This window comes from Microcaecilia unicolor, chromosome 1, assembly GCF_901765095.1.
Source record: "Microcaecilia unicolor chromosome 1, aMicUni1.1, whole genome shotgun sequence".
NCBI classification, from domain to species: domain Eukaryota; kingdom Metazoa; phylum Chordata; class Amphibia; order Gymnophiona; family Siphonopidae; genus Microcaecilia; species Microcaecilia unicolor.
The window spans coordinates 81,648,892-81,666,902 of NC_044031.1; the positions used below are offsets into that span (position 1 = coordinate 81,648,892).

Below are 18,011 nucleotides of genomic sequence, written 5' to 3' on the forward strand. Positions count from 1 at the left end.
TCCCTCCAAAATACCTCCTAGGGGAGGAGGTAGTAGCAGAAGGCGTCCTGTGGGAGAGAGGATCCATAGCATCGTGATGCTTCTTGATGATGTCAATCATATCCTCAACCTTCTCTCCAAAAAGGTTATCCCCCCAGCACGGAACATCCGCCATTCGCTGCTGGGTCTTTTGATCCAGGTCCGAGACACGCAGCCATGACAGCCTGCGCATCACGATACCCTGAGCAGCTACTCGGGATGCGGCATCAAAAGTGTCGTAAGCTGCCCTGGCCAGGAATTTGCGACACGCCTTCTGCTGCCTGACCACCTGGTGAAAAGGTTCAGCAAGCTCAGGAGGAAGAGCGTCAACCAAACTGGACAGTTGCTTCACTGAGTTCCGTAAGTGAATGCTCGTGTAGAGCTGGTATGTCTGAATTTTGGCGGACGATGACTCATCGGTGATACTATTCAGCCTGCTGTCCTCGGAAAATACCTGCTACAGGTACGTATCTTCATTTTTCAGCATCTAAAGGAATGATATTAGCAGGTTGATTATACAGGTGAGCAAGATCAATAATTGAATGAAATGTGCGAGCATGGTCTCCAATATATTGGCAGTTCATAGCCCCCCCCCTGCGCTGGGTGAATAAAGTGGCCTAAAACTTTTTCAAGGCGAGAAGAAATAACTTTAGCGAGGATTTTACAGTCTAAGTTCAGATGGGGAGATGTGTCTATAATGAGACACTTTAGATGGGTCTCTACCAGGCTTAGGAAGAACTTCAGGATCCAACTGAAAATAATAAGAAACAATATTTAAAGGTTTGTGGGGTAATTCTTTAACCTTGTGCCTATATATATAGGCACCTACTTTACTTTATAGAATACTAACATAACAGGTGAAATACGTACCTATAATTTAGGTGTGAGCACTTTCAGCAGCCTTTCAGCTGATGAAAGTGCTCTTGCCTAAATGTTGGAGATATGCGTGTAACTATAATGTGTGTAAATGTGAGTCCTATAACAATAATCAACGGGTGTGGATTATCAATAGGAATATTGCAGACTCCACTAAGAGAAGTCCACAAAACGAAAAATACTTCAAATATTATATGAAAAGGAAGGAAAAAGCCTCAAAGAGCTCATGTCTAAGCAGATTTACAGAGCTGCAAAGATCTACATGATCTCTTACTCTTTCATCATTGGCTGAAAAAAACCTTCCAATATTTTGATATAGGCAGTGCTTTTTTTGTGCCGGTACGCGACGGTACGGCGTACCGGCACCTTTTTTCTGGGGCTCCCCTGCTCGCTCCCTGCTGTTTGCACCGATCCCTGCCTCCTAAAACTTATTTTTTCGCGAACCGGCAGACTGAAGAAATAAAACAAACAGCTGACAGGCTTGCCTCCTTCGATCGCGTGGGCCGCTTCCTTTCCCTGCATTCTCAGCGCGTCCCGCCCTCCTCTGATGTCATTTCCTTTCCTCGAGGGCGGGACGCGCTGAGAATGCAGGGAAAGGAAGCGGCCCACGCGATCGAAGGAGGCAAGCCTGTCAGCTGTTTGTTTTATTTCTTCAGTCTGCCGGTTCGCGAAAAAATAAGTTTTAGGAGGCAGCGAGCAGGGGAGGGTGAACAAGTGGGTCTGGGGGTTGTGTGGCCAAGTGGGTCTGGGGGGGGGGGTTGTGTGGCCAAGTGGGTCTGGGGGGGTGTGGCCAATTGGGTCTGGGGGGGTGTGGGCAAGTAGGGCTGGGTGTGTGTGTGTGTGGGCAAGTGGGGCTGGGGTGTGTGTGTGTGGCCAATTGGGGCTGGGGTGTGTGTGTGGCCAATTGGGGCTGGGGGTGTGTGTGGCCAATTGGGGCTGGGGGTGTGTGTGGGCAAGTAGGGCTGGGGGGGTGTGTGGCCAATTGGGGCTGGGGTATGTGTGGCCAATTGGGGCTGGGGGTATGTGTGTGTGGGCAAGTGGGGCTGGGTGTGTGTGTGGGCAAGTAGGGCTGAGGGTGTGTGTGTGTGGGCAAGTGGGGCTGGGGTGTGTGTGTATGGGCAAGTAGGGCTGGGGGTATGTGTGTATGGGCAAGGGGGGCTGGGCAAATGGGGCTGGGGTTTGAATGATCTCAGGGGCAGGTGGAGGCTGGGGCGAGTCACTGGACATTGAAGGGAGGGGGAGGATAGGGGGCAAAAGAGAATCGCTGGACATGGAGGGGATGGGATAGTAGGGCAGGGGAGAGAGGAGAATGGAGAATTGCTGGACATGGATGGAAGGGGAAGGCAGGGAAGAAAGAATTGCTGGACTTGGATAGGAGAAGAGGGCAGGGGAGAGAGGAGAATCACTGGACAGGGGAGGAGACATGCTGGTCATGGATGGAGGGGAGGGAAGATAGGAAGGAGATGCACATAGATGGGATGGCAGGAGAGGAAGGAGAAATGCTGGAAATGGATGGAGAGGAGAGCAGAGCAGGAGATAGAGGAGCATTGCTGGACATGGATGGATAGAGGGTTTGGCGGGGAGAGAGGAGAAATGCTGGACATGGAAGAAGAAAGGAGGAAAGTAAAGAAATAAATGGAAAGGAAGCCCTGGAAACGGAGTTAAGAGAACAGATAGACAGCAGCAGAATCAGACACTTGGACCAGTATGGATAGAAAACAGTCACCAGACAACAAAGGTAGAAAAAATTATTTTATTTTCATTTTAGTGTTTGGAATATGTCCAATTTGAGAATTTACATCTGTTGTCTTATTTTGCACTGGGTATACTGGAGCTGTAACATCTTACAGAAATGATTTATAATGAAAAAAAAATCACAAGTTATTGTTTTTCTCCTATACTAGTATATTTTCAATGATGTCTGTTTATATGCGCCATGGCTGATATAAGGGGTGTGGCTAATGTGGGTGTGGCTATCATAGGGGTGGAGCCATATGTGGTGACCCCGCCCATAATGAGTACCGGCACCTTTTTTTCTACAAAAAATGCACTGGATATAGGTATTGCAAAAACTTCATAAGTTCACTTTCATGACATAGCAAAAATCAAAAAGCAATCCAACTCCAAAAAAGCACTTATCTTTAAAGAGCTGGGTGAAATGATAAATACAGGAACCGAGCCCAACTGCTGCTTCTCAAACAGTAAACACTGCCCTCCGGCCAATGATGGCCAGCGTTTCGCTTTGCTGCGTCAGGGTCCCGAATTGTGAAAACTCTTAGGCTTCAGCACAGCATTCTGCCCATGCTCTTCCCAGCCCCTGCCTATGTGTATACCTACCTATAAAATACACACTATGTAAGATACACACCTATTTACGGAATAGTGCTTAAGTGGAATTTTGGCATTTACACTTACGCACACACACTTATTTATTTATTTATGACATTTTTATCCTACATTAGCCCAAGAAAAAACTCGCGTTCAATGTGGCTTACATGATAAACATTAGTTAAATGATACAAGTTTAGATTCTAAACAGAAATAAATGCCTTTTGCTAATCATTTACATGCATAATCAGCATGTAAATGTTAGCACTCACTTTATAGAATTGCCTCTGTAAAGCTATTTTATAAGTCTTTCAATAATATAGCAAGATGTTTTGCCATCATTATGGCATTGAAGCACGAATTGGGAAACAAAAACTACAAAACTGTTGGTTTGTTGTTTAAGTGAGTTCAAAATTATGTAAGAATTATAATCTTTCTGTTATTTATTTTGGTTTGGAAGTTTTCTGCTTCTTAATAAAGAAAAAATGTTAAAACCCCACAAACTGAGGGCTCATATGTTTTTTAAATGAGCATACAACTTCTTCCCTTCCTCACCTTCTTTGTTTCCATATTCCTATAAATTTAACACTGCCTAGTTTGCTAATCTACATTTGTATGAAACCCTGACCTTGAAGAAAGTATTGATAAGTTGAAGGTTGTTTGAAAAATGCCTTTCAAAAATTCACTTCCTCTTCTAATTGTGTTGTAGTGTTTACAGAGTAGAGGCAGCATTCCCAATTGGGACTGTGAAGGCAGAGAAGATTACATTAAGTCTGACTGGATGACATTTGGAGAAAATGGCAGCTTCTAGCAACTCCATATTGTGGCGACAGTTCTGGTAGCTGTGGCTTGATTTTCCAGCAATGCCTGGAAGAGCTTCTGACAGCTGCCAGCTCTCGCAGCAGTAGGTTTATCCTCAGTTCTTAACCATTTTACTGTAATGGCCCGAGTATGAAGGGGTACATTTTATATTTGGCATTTCTAATTGGGCCAGTATGGCACTTAGCTGGAATGATTGGATTCACCCACCATACCTTCCTTTCCTTAAAGAGTTGTACAGGCAGTTCATTCTATTTTAAGCTTTGGCAGGAAGGAGGCCTACAGTTGAAGTAGGTGGTTGATTGGCAACTGAGAGCTGAGCTCTAAAATGCACAGCGCAGGAGAATTCTTTAGGGAAGCACATAATAGATTATGCAGTTATGAATTTTGAATCCTTGAAAATACCGTTTTTTAAAGCATGGATTACAGGTAAGCAATTTTTCTTTCATATTTGATCCTTGACAAATGTGGTAGAGTGGAAGAACCTGACTTTCTCTGCCTGGGTTTCTGTGGATCTTTAATTTGTTCTATGCTTGCCCTTTTTGTAAAATCAGACATTGTTTAGATGAAAACAGTCCTTGGAGTCACAATTGACCGAAACCTCACTCTCGACACCCACGCGAAGAACATGACGAAAAAAATGTTCCAATCGATGTGGAAACTCAAAAGAATAAAACCTTTCTTCCCAAGAAACATCTTCCGCACCCTAGTACAGTCACTAGTAATAAGCCACTTGGACTACTGTAACGCTCTGTACGCAGGCTGCAAAGAACAGACCATCAAGAAACTCCAGACAGCCCAAAACACCGCCGCCAGACTCATTTTTGGAACACCTAAATACGAAAGTGCGAAACCCCTCAGAGAGAAACTGCACTGGCTCCCGCTCAAGGAACGTATTGAGTTCAAGATCTGCACGACTGTACACAAAATCATTCATGCAGATACCCCACTCTATATGCTAAACCTAGTGGACCTACCGCCCAGGAATGCCAAAAAATCGGCCCGCAGATTCCTCAACCTGAACTTCCCCAGCTGTAAAGGAGTGAAATACAAACAGGCGTATGCTACCACCTTTGCGTACAAAAGCACACAATATTGGAACGCACTACCCATGGCACTGAAAACCATAACCAATCTAACAAGCTTTCGCAAAGCTCTGAAAACACATCTCTTCAACAGAGCCTACAAAATTCACCCTCAATGAAACATATCATTCCGCAAACTACATAGGGCACCTACAACACCTCTCACATGACCTTACCTAACACCTCTCCATCTGAATTCCTCTTTCACCTCAGCTTATGATTGACTGTCTTTGTTCTTTCAAATCATGTAACGACGTTTTCATTTTCCATACTCTGTAAGCCACATTGAGCCTGCAAAAAGGTGGGAAAATGTGGGGTACAAATACAATAAATAATTATAGTTTTTTTTCTCCAATAAATAATATCAGAGTTTACATGAACTGTTTTATGAACTCTAAAGAATGAAAGTTGCGTAAGTAGGAAAACATCTGTCTTATTTGTAGTGGAATTTAATTGCATTGTTGCTACTACTATTTCCGTATTCCATAACAGTTTAATATGGTTAACTATTTTCAGGTAGTGATTGAGCTACAAACAGTAGATCCTGCTGGTTCACAAAGTGATTTAGGTAAGTAGACCTCAGAAAGAATCATTGGTAGCTTTGGTAAATGCCTAGATTAGTAGTTGGCAATATTTTTTTGCCCAAGTAGTAGAAAACATTCACCATCTTGGAAAATTCTGATGTATGAGGAGGCTACTTCTTAGTCTTGGTTCCGTTTATATGTGCACTCTGAAATTAACATAGTCAACCTATGAAATTTGAAAATGCACATTGCTGGCATTGTATAGGAAGGAAGATCAGCATGCTGGCCAGAACGTGCTTGCATGCCACAGTGTTTCCAGCTAGGGGAGTGTATTCATGAAGATACTTTTGCTTAGTTTAAGCACCTAAAAATTTAAAGTGCATGCAAATTGCTTGTATGCCTCCAAACTAACACATGTACAATTGTACACATACAATGCATGCCTAAAAAACCAATAGGTCAAACAAACATGAAAAAATTGCCTAAAATCAGAATAAAATAGTATGGTAGCCATGTCAGTCCACTTCAAAGGTTAATAAAAACTGAAAAAGGGAAAAAAGCTAATGGCAAGGTTAATAAATTGATTTTATTGAATGTTACTATTGAAGCATTGCAGTAACTTTTTTATTGAAGTAACTTAATATGTTTTCTGACTAGCTTTTGGAAGCCAAAGGTATCTTCCTCAGATCAGGACAGTATAAACAAAAGATGACAATATCAGAATATAAAAGTGAATCATTCCATTGTGTCAAGGGGAAAGGTAGGAATGGGGGGAGGGAGTGATAAAATGATAAATTACTTTGCTACCAACAAAAATGGAGTCAACAAAGATCTGGCTTTCTATAACATTTAAAACATAAATTCTATTGCGTTATCACCTTCTGATTACCCATCCATCTTTCCCTCTGTTCTCACTCTCTCCCCTTACCCTCACTTTTCCCCTTGAGACTGCCATTGAAATGCTTTTATGTTTCACCGATATTCTGATAGTGTCATTTTTTGCTCATACTGTCTTGACCTGAGGAAGGAGTCTTTGCTTCTGAAAGCTAGTAAAAAAAAATGTATTAAGTTAGTCCAATAAAAAGTACTACTTTATTTTCTGTTTTTGTTTTTATTTTTTATGTAGGAAAAATGTGTTTTAAATGAGCATGAACCAAATTTTTTTTGGCTGTTCTCACCTCTGTTGACAGTCCCTGGCAAAAGCAAGAATAACAGCAAAGATACATAACTTCCATTTCAAAATTTCTGACAGAATTTTAAGGAACTGGAATTCAGTGGGGCTTATCCAGGTAGGAACAGCTCCTACCCAGATAGGTCCCTTTCAAGAGCTGGATTTTCAGTGGTGTTATCTGGATATTTCTATTGGAAATCATGGTAGTGCCATGGTGTCTGGGGATGGAGTCTGGGCAGAGTTTTAAGTTATCTGGTTAGCAGTGACGGTCCACTAACTGGAAACTAACCAGATAAAGTTAGGAAAGCAGAAAAGCTGTCCTGACTTTATCTGGGTAGTTATGTGGGTACTGGACTGAGTATCATCAATAACCATATAACTGTTAGTGGTAAGGTAATGCCCGAATAGTGAAGAACCATGCAGTTTCTTAGAAACTCAGGTCACATTGTTGTACACTAGTAGTTCTGTATGCTAGTCTGAGGCCCCAGACTGGTTTAAAAGTTTGGTTATTAGATAAATATATGTTAAGTATGTATTAGGAAATTTTATCATCAATTATCCTGGACGATCTGACCTGTTTAGCATTTGGGTGAATGGAGATGAGATACCAATGCTGTATATCTGGGCAAAAAAACCCCACGGTGACCTGCATTTATATCAAATGCTGGTCACCGCAGTTGAATATCAGGTTCTAAATATGTAGTATTCTTACAAACAGAAAGGTTGATAACTTGATTTTATTGAACTTGGGTAGTAAAGTGTGGATAGTATTGTACATGAAGACACCAGGATGGAGAATAAGACAGCCAAAGATTTCACTGCTTTAACAGTGTGTGATGGGTTCTGATAGAGAGGTGGGAAAAGGAACAGCATTACTCACAGAAAAAATGTATTCTGTGACTCAGTATAATCCTTGTGATATGTGTTTTACAACCATTTGTGTTGGTTATATTTTCAGGCTTAATTCCTGGAGGGAGAGTGAAGCTGGTTCATAGTTCTGCTGTGCATCTGATTAGCAGGTAGAAGTACATTTTAAACTAAACAGATCTGTGGAAACACTTGGAAGCTTTGCAATCTGAATTCTGAAGCGCAAGGGGTTCTGTTTTCCCCTTGCAACCTATAAATTGGCACCATTTTTCCTCATTAATATTAATGATAGGTCACACGTACCTCTTTTCCCAAAGCTCCTTTACCAGCTCTGTTCACATGATGCTACTACATAATTATGAGTTAAACAATTTTTATTGAATAATATTACATAACATTCAACATAGGGATATCACAATTTGTTCAGTATTTTAAATTATATAATGAACTGCCTCTCTAATTAACCCCATTCCCCCCCATCCCCTTCTCAGCCCAACAACAGATTTTATCAAAGGAGTTTACCGTGAACCTTGCATAACAAAAAACGCACTCTAACTTTCAAACCAATAAGAAACATGTGTAACAGGGTTGGACTCAGTGGTGTGCTGGAGCCGGCTCGCACCGGCTCACAAGAGCCGGTTGTTAACTTTGCTCGGCTCTTGCAAGCCAGTTGTTGAAACGCGCGAGCCTGCTCTTCTCCTCCCTCCCTATCCGGTCCCTGGCTCCCTCCCTCCAGTTCCGATTCGGTCCCTCCCTTCCGATCCCTCACGTCACCGACCCGACCTGACTCTTCGCATTCTTCGGGGCAGGCAGTCTTGCCTGCCCGCTGCCAGAACTGACTCTCCCCCGCTGGCGCTGCCAGTTTGCACTTTAAAAATGGCCGCCGAGACTTCCAGAGGCAGCCTCGCGAGACTTCTGCTGAAGTCTCGGTGGCCATTTTGAAGCGTGAACCGGCAGCGCCAGTGGGGGAGAGTCAGTTCTGGCAGCGGGCAGGCAAGACTGCCTGCCCCGAAGAATTCGAAGAGTCAGGTCGGGTCAGTGACGTGAGGGATCGGGATGGGGGGAGGAGAATTCACCAACAACTCGGGAGGGGGTGGCAGGGGAGAGAAGGGAGTCGCTGGGCATTTGTGGATGGAGGGGAAAGGAGGGTCACTGAGTATGGCTGGGTGCATGCAGGGGAGAGAAGAGTCACTGCTGGATGTGGGTGGATGGAGGGCAGGGGAAAGGGGGGTCACTGGGTATGGGTGCATGCAGGGCAGGGGAGAGGAGGCAGGAGGGTCACTGCTGGACATGGGTGGATGGAGGGCAGGGGAAAGGGAGGGTCACTGGGTATGGGTGCATGCAGGGCAGGGGAGAGGAGGGTTGCTGGGCATGAATGCATGCAGGGCAGGGGAGAGCAGGGTCACTGGACATGGGTGGATGGAGAGCAGGGGAGAGGAGGGTCACTGGGTATGGGTGCATGGAGGGCAGGGGAGAGGAGGGTCGCTGGGTGCATGCAGGGCAGGGGGAGAGAAGGGTCACTGAACATGGGTGGATGGAGAGGAGGGGAGAGAGAAGAAATGCTGGACATGGATGGAGGGGAGGGAAGAGTGAGGAAGGAGATGAGGGAAAAGAGAGGAGAAAATCTGCACATGGATGAAGAAAATAGGCAGAAGCTGGATCCACTGGACAGTCAAGTCTGCGGAGGACCCAGCTTTTACTTACAGATGTAGGGCAAGAAATGAAGAAGAATGGCATAAAGAAATAAATGGAAAGGAAGCCCTGGAAACGGAGTTAAGAGGACAGATAGCAGCAGAATCGGATACTGGGCCAGCATGATCAGAAAAACAGTCACCAGACAACAAAGGTAGAAAAAAAATAATTTTATTTTCATTATAGTGCTTGGAATATGTTCACTTTGAGAATCAGGTGCTCAACATTAAAAGTTTATATTTATTTACTTATTTATGGCATTTTATCGCACATTAAACATGAATTAGATTGGAACCTGGGATCATTTAAATTTTTTTTCCTGGAGTAATGCATTCCCCCCCCCCCCCAGGCTCTCTCCCCGGCTATAGCCAGCTCTGCAATTTGGGGGGGGGGGCGCAGAGGCGGACCGGGGAGAGAGCCTGTTGTTAAACATTTACCAGCACACTACTGGTTGGACTCTTATAGTCTATCACAGCCTACTCACATGGATAGTCAGCAACCCTACCTCCATTCTTTTATCTATTTAAGCACATAAGCACCACCATACTGGGAAAAGACCAAGGGTCCATGAAGCCCAGCATCCTGTCTCCGACAGCGACCAATCCAGGCTTCAAGAACCCGGCAAAACCCATCATTCAGTCTATGAAAAGTATACTTATACAGATACTCCATAGACAAGGCAGATGTCTGGGAGGGGAACTGTTCCATCCTCCAAGCCTCTCCTATCCATGGCAATATAAAAAATGTCAAAAACCAAAAACTAGAGCTAAAGAGCAAAAAATATAGAAACTATGTATAAAAAAATCTCTCCTTACTATATTATAGACAAAGGACTTCAACATTATAATCAATTAATTCAATTTAAACAAAGGAAACCTCAAGAGTCTAGGGTGCCTTCAGAGATGGTCTACCCCTTAATAGACTCATCATAGGTTTCAATATAACCTCCGAAACTAACCACAGTGTAAAAAAACTCTCTACTGGAGAAAAAACACTTTAGCAAAAAAAAAAAAAACAACAACAGAGGACCTATTCTATTCAATAATGAAGTCCAAAGTTAATAACACTTCAGTTACAAAAACTGAAATAATACAATGACAATAAAGAGCGTGTGCACCGCCAAAATGTATAAAAAATACAGTCACTTAGCTTCTTCCACTGGATAGAAGATTAACTTCTTTCATCCAACCAAGGAAAGCACTGACTTCAAATCAAAAACTTGGGCTGTAATCACACATCATTTCCCTGACAGAGGGATCCCCTGTTTTGATACTGCCTCAGAAGGAGTTAGCAAATCATATCTACCAGTCATTAGAACAAAGTATGAAGCAGAAAATGACTATCGGCTAAAATAAAATGCCAGCAGATAAAATGCCCACATAATGTGACATCACTTCTACAGGTCCAATCAGCATTCAACCCAAGCGCCACAAATCCAGCCAATCAGTAGAAGACTTCCCACTCTAGTGGACCATTAAGCCCTCTAGGGGCCATGGTTTGTAACTTAAAGATCTGTTCTTTTTGGTGGAGACAGCGGGAAATATCCCCCCAACGTCCATTATCTAACAGTTGTTCAATAACAAAACAGTGTAGTTGATGAAAAGAATGTTGCAAAGAGTCACAATGTTTTGCCAAGGGCATATGAAGTTTTTTAGTATTGATGTTATGTCTGTGCTCAATAAGTCGAGTTTTTAACATGCGTTTCTTGTAGCCAATATATCTCAGACCACATGGGCATGATATCAGATAAATCACCGCTTTTGAATTACAGTTAGTAGAACCTTTAATTTGTATCCATCTTCCATTCACATCATCCCAAAATTTGGTGGTCTCTTCCATAACTGTTCACAAAGTGCAATGACCACATTTCAAATGGCCAAGATTTGGGGTTGATCTCCCAGACCATATATATCTGAACGACAAAAAATATCAGTAAAATTAGCTCGTCTAGAATAAGGTATCAAACATCTCTTTTGTGCAAAGACCTCATGTGTAGATAAAATCTTCCAATGGTTGCATATAATCTTGGCTATGTGTGGGGGGTGAGGAAGTATATTACATAGTAACATAGTAACATAGTAGATGACGGCAGAAAAAGACCTGCATGGTCCATCCAGTCTGCCCAACGAGAAACCTATAAGTGTATACCTTACCTTAAATTTGTACCTGTCCCCTTCAGGGCACAGACCATACAAGTCTGCCCAGCAGTATTTCCCGCCTCCCAACCACCAGTCCCGCCTCCCATCAGCGGCTCTGGTACAGACCGTATAAGTCTGCCCTCCCCTATCCTCGCCTCCCAACCACCACCCCCTCTTCCCCCCAACTGCTCCGCCACCCAATTTCAGCTAAGCTTCTGAGGATCCATTCCTTCTGCACAGGATTCCTCTATGCATATCCCACGCATGTTTGAACTCCGTTACCGTTTTCATCTCCACCACCTCCCGCGGGAGGGCATTCCAAGCGTCCACCACCCTCTCCGTGAAGAAATACTTCCTGACATCTTTCCTGAGTCTGCCCCCCTTCAATCTCATTTCATGTCCTCTCGTTCTACCGCCTTCCCATCTCCGGAAAAGATTCGTTTGCGGATTAATACCTTTCAAATATTTGAACGTCTGTATCATATCACCCCTGTTCCTCCTTTCCTCCAGGGTGTACATGTTCAGGTCAGCAAGCCTCTCTTCATACGTCTTGGAACGTAAATCCCATACCATCCTCGTAGCTTTTCTTTGCACCGCTTCCATTTTTTTAACATCCTTCGCAAGATGCGGCCTCCAAAACTGAACACAATACTCCAGGTGGGGCCTCACCAACGTCTTATACAGGGGCATTAAAACCTCCTTTCTTCTGCTGGTCACTCCTCTCTCTATACAGCCTAGCAATCTTCTAGCTACTGCCACCGCCTTGTCGCACTGTTTCGTCGCCTTCAGGTCCTCAGATACTATCACCCCAAGATCCCTCTCCCCGTCCGTGCCTATCAGACTCTCCCCGCCTAACACAAGCTATATCTGCACTAGGAGGTTTATATGATTTTTCTTCAAGCAAAACTTCTCGATGATTAAATAGGTCTCGCTTATAAGTATGTTTTATCTCTTTTTTCGGATACCCTCTTGCTTGCAGCTTCTCACTAAGTTGCATGGTAGCCTGTTTGTATTTATTTATTTATTTATTTACGGTTCATTTCTACCCCACATTTTCCCACAAATGCAGACACAATGTGGCTTCCATGAATTACAAAAGTTAAGAGATACAGCACATGAATTTAGCAGTAGAATAAGGATAAAACATTAACAGCAATTAGGATGACTAAACAGCAGAGTCACTAATGGAATACACTTGTTCAAAAAGGTACGTTTTCAGCAGCTTCTTGAAAAGAGGGTGGTCAGCTTGTGACTTTAGGTACAGGGGAAGAGTGTTCCAGGTCTTCGGGCTGGAGTAGTGGAAAGTGGAAGCAAAAAGAAGCTTGTATTTAACACCCCGGCAAGATGGATAATGGAGTTCTAAAAAGGTGCGTGCTGTAGTGATGGCATTTCTAGGTGGGAGATCTATGAGAGGAATCATATATTCCGGAGCTAAGCCATAGATTATTTTATGTGTCAAAGTACAGATCTTGAATGCAATTCGTTCTCTCACAGGTAGCCAGTGTAGGTTGAAAGGTAGGGGCTGCGCAGAAAATCAGCGCGGCTTGCCCAAGATGAGTCTTGCAGCAGTATTCTAGGCAGTCTGGAATTTCCTCAGTAGATGCTCCTGGCAGCCTGCATAAATCCCACTGCAGTAGTCCAGGTGAGACAGAACTAGCCAGTGAACGAGAGTGTGGAAGAGCTCTCTGGTGAGACAAAACCTAACACGCCGCAGCCTCCACATAGCATAGAACATCCGTTTGGTGACCACTCGCAATTGTGGATCCAGAAGAATCACAAATACGTCTGTACCGCAAGAACTTTGCAAAAGGAAGACTATTCCATGTGTGAATAGGATGCATGCTGTCATAAGTGAGAAGAGTATTATGGTCTGTATTCTTTGTATAAATATCAGTTTGTAAACAATCATTCTGATGTGTGATTTTAACATCCAAAAAACAAACTTCCACAGGATGAGCCACACATTGAAACTTAATAGTAGGGTGACAGGTTTTCAGAGAATGCATAAACAGATTCAAACACTGTTCACTGGTGCACCAAATCATAAAAATATCTAATATAATAAAACGCACCCTCAACGTTCTGAGGACAACGTTCTGTGAAGCCATGAAGCCATCTGACGTCACTCCCAGGCTGAAGGGTTCGTGGATTCGTGGTGTGAAGCCTGCCATCTGACGTCACTCCCAGGCTGAAGGGTTCGTGGATTCGTGGTGTGAAGCCTTCAAGCCAGCCAGCCAGCCGTCTCTGCCCCGCCCTCGCGTCAAACGTCATGACGTCGAGGGCGGAAAAAAAAAACCCCAAAAAAACGGAAGCGAAGCGTCAGGGAAGGAGGCGGCGCTCCCGACGTCTAGCCTTCCCTTCGCTGTGTTCCGCCTTCTTCTGACGTCAAGGATGATGTCAAAAGAAGGCGGAACACAGCGAAGGGAAAGCTAGACGTCGGGAGCGCCGCCTCCTTCCCTGACGCTTCGCTGCCGGAACCGCCACGGAGGTAAATTAAAAAAAAACAAAAAGGGATGCATGGATGCGAAGGGGGGGGGCATAGATGCGAAGGGGGGGGGGGGGAGAAGAGGGCGGGCCAGGCTGGGACATGGGAGAGAGAGGAGCATGGATGCGAGGGGGGGTCATGGAAGGGAGAGAGGGGACTTGCTGGAAAAGGATGAATGGAGGCAGCAGGGGACAGAGGAGCATGGATGGGCATGGATTGGGAGGGCAGGGCTCAGGGAGAGAGGGGAATTGCTGGAAAGGGATGAATGGAGGGGGCAGGGGACAGAGGAGCATGGATGGGCATGGATTGGGAGGGCAGGACTCAGGGAGAGAGGGAAATTGCTGAATAGGGATGAATAGAGGGGACAGATGGGCATGGATGGATATGGATTGCAGGGCAGGCCTCAGGCAGAGAGGGGAAATGCTGGATAGGGATGAATGGAGGGGGCAGGGGACAGAGGAGCATGGATGGGCATGGATTGGGAGGGCAGGCCTCAGGGAGAGAGGGAAATTGCTGAATAGAGGGGACAGATGGGCATGGATGGATATGGATTGCAGGGCAGGCCTCAGGGAGAGAGGGGAATTGCTGGATAGGGATGAATGGAGGGGCCAGGTGACAGAGGAGCATGGATTGGAAGGGCAGGACTCAGGGAGAGGGGAATTGCTGGATAGGGATGAATGGAGGGGACAGATGGGCATGGATGGATATGGATTGCAGGGCAGGCCTCAGGGAGAGAGGGGAATTGCTGGTTAGGGATGAATGGAGGGGACAGATGGGCATGGATGGATATGGATTGCAGGGCAGGCCTCAGGGAGAGAGGGGAATTGCTGGATAGGGATGAATGGAGGGGCCAGGTGACAGCGGAGCATGGATGGGCATGGATTGGAAGGGCAGGACTCAGGGAGAGGGGAATTGCTGGATAGGGATGAATGGAGGGGACAGATGGGCATGGATGGATATGGATTGCAGGGCAGGCCTCAGGGAGAGAGGGGAATTGCTGGATAGGGATGAATGGAGGGGCCAGGTGACAGAGGAGCATGGATGGGCATGGATTGGAAGGGCAGGACTCAGGGAGAGGGGAATTGCTGGATAGGGATGAATGGAGGGGACAGATGGGCATGGATGGATATGGATTGCAGGGCAGGCCTCAGGCAGAGAGGGGAAATGCTGGATAGGGATGAATGGAGGGGGCAGGTGACAGAGTAACATGGATGGCCATGGATTGGGAGGGCAGGGCTCAGGGAGAGAGGGGAATTGCTGGAAAGGGATGAATGGAGGGGGCAGGGGACAGAGGAGCATGGATGGGCACACACACACACTCTCTATCACACTGTGTCTCACATACACACTTGCACACACTCTCATTCTCACACACACACTCTCACAAACACACTCACACCCAGACTCACTCTCTCTCACACTCACACTTTCACTCTGACTCTCAAACAGTCACTCTCACATACACTCTCCCAAACATACACACTCCGAGGAAAACCTTGCTAGCGCCCGTTTCATTTGTGTCAGAAACGGGCCTTTTTTACTAGTCTATATTAATAAATCCCACCTTGAACGTTCTGAAGCTCACTCCAAGGCAGAGAAGCACAAAAATCCTGTAGTCTTCATAGGCTAGGACCAGTCACCCTCACTCATAGACCCGCCCTCAGCCACGCCCCATCTGTACATAAAACGCTACCTCAACATTCTGAAGACAACCTGCTGAAGCCATCTGCAAAATCCCTAAACAGTTCGTAAGTTCATGGTGGTGAAGCCATCCAACTCACCATGTCTCTCTGCCCCGCCCTCGAGGGCGGAACACAGAGAGTAAAGGGATCCATAAAGGCACCCCTACCAACTGGCAACCCCCTCCAACAAACAACGACCCAGGCAGGGGGAGTGTTTCCGTACTCCTCCCCCTGCCTAGGAATCGCTACAGACTGCTGGCAAACTCCCCAACCACACGACCACAAAAGCCACCCGCAACCCTCCCCCACACACAAACACACACACAAACGCAAATACACACGCATACACACACATAAACACACACACACACAGAACACACACAGAAACACCCACACACATAAACACACACACACACACACACACACACACATAAGCACACATGCAAACACACATAAATACACACTCAAACACGCACACACACACAAACACACACACACACACATAAACACACACACACACACAAACACACACATAAACACACACACACAAACACACACACATAAACACACACACACAAACACATACACATAAACACACACACACACACAAACACACGCACAAACACATACACACAAACACACACAAACACACGCACAAACACATACACACAAACACACACACACAAACACACACACAAACACACGCACAAACACATACACACAAACACACACAAACACACGCACAAACACATACACACAAACACACACACACAAACACACGCACAAACACATACACACAAACACACACACACAAATGCAAACAAACACACACACAAACACATACACACATAAACACACACACACGCACAAACACATACACACAAACACACACACACACATAAACACACACACACATAAACACACACACACATAAACACACACACACAAACACACACACACACACATACAAACACTCACACACACACACAAACAGCCTCGACAGTGCACCTCTAAGTGCCCCCCTGCCGCATCGCCACAACAACCCGTGCAATGGGGCATCAGAAAGCCCCTACCCCCTTCTCTCCTCGCCGCATCACCCAATCCCTCCCCCGCCGCTTCACCAAGCCCCTCCCCCCCCACATCGACCACCTCGCCACCCGCGACCGCTAATACAAACTCTGTCCAGCGGCTGCTGCTGCTTCTATTCAGTAGCAGCAGCCCGTACATAAAGAAAACAAACAAAAAAACAACCTCCTAAAACGTACCTCCGTGGAGAACCATCTCACATTGGCTGACGTCTCTGCAGCCGCTCCTCCTCTCCCCTCAACGTCAGTGCCCCTGCCGGAAGACCCCGGAGAAACGCCGAGACGTCAGAGGGGAGAGGAGGAGCGCATGCTGAGACTTCAGCCAATGTGAGATGCTTCTCAACGGAGGTGCGTTTTAGGAGGATTTTTTTTTGTTTGTTTTCTTTATATACGGGCTGCTGCTGCTGAATAGCAGAAGCAGCAGCTGCTGGACACAGTTTGTATTAGCGGTTGCGGGTAGCGAGGGGGTTGATGAAGGGGGAGGGGCTTGGTGATGTGCCACGGTGGGGGGGGGTCGGGTGATGCGCGAAGGGGGGGACAAGGGGCTTGCTTTGGGTGCTGCGCCGGCTGGGGCGGGAAAGGGGGGGTCTCGCTGGACATGGGTGGCTGGAAGGAAGCAGGGGGAGGGGAGGGGAGGGTCGCTGCACATGGGTGGCTGCAGGGGGGCAGGGAACATGGAGATAGGGATGGGGCTCCACACACCACATGGGTGCCTGCAAGGGGGACAGGGGATACAGGACGGACACTGCAGGGCGGGCAGGGGGACAGAAGGGTTGGTGGTCATCAGGGGGGACAGGTGGGACGATGGACATGGCTGGCCACAGGGGAGGAACAGGGAAAAAGGAGAGGAGTGTCCTCAGACATGGGTGGCTGCACAGGAGAGGAGGATCGCTGGACATGGGTAGCTGCAGGGGGGCAGGGGGACAGAAGGGTCGCTGGACATGGCTGGCTGCAGGGGGGACAGGGGAGAGAGGAGGGACGCTGCACATGCGTGCCTGCAGGGGGACAGGAGGGATGCTGAGGGAGGGGGGACTGAGACCATATGGGTGGCTGCAGGGGGAGCAGGGGAGACAGGAAGGACGCAGCAGGGGGAGAGGAGGGTTGATGGGCATGGGTGGCTGCAGGGGGAACATGGGGAGAGGAAGGTCGCTGCACATGCCTGGCTGCAAGGGGGCAGGGGAGAGGGAGGGGGTGAGGGGGTTCCTCACACCACACACGCAGACACTCATTCTCTGTCTGCC

At 46.3% G+C, this 18,011-nt stretch overlaps 1 protein-coding gene across 3 annotated transcripts in view; it reads left to right on the forward strand.

The window, feature by feature from the left end:
* The window catches only part of WDR60 (WD repeat domain 60), a 303,464-nt gene that overhangs the window by 222,820 nt on the left and 62,633 nt on the right, over positions 1-18,011 (forward strand). For all 3 annotated transcript variants that reach the window (XM_030198750.1, XM_030198757.1, XM_030198766.1), the window contains exons 19-20: positions 5,643-5,694; positions 7,780-7,840. In XM_030198750.1, the coding sequence (XP_030054610.1) occupies positions 5,643-5,694; positions 7,780-7,840 (113 nt within the window). The remainder of the gene's footprint in view (positions 1-5,642; positions 5,695-7,779; positions 7,841-18,011) is intronic.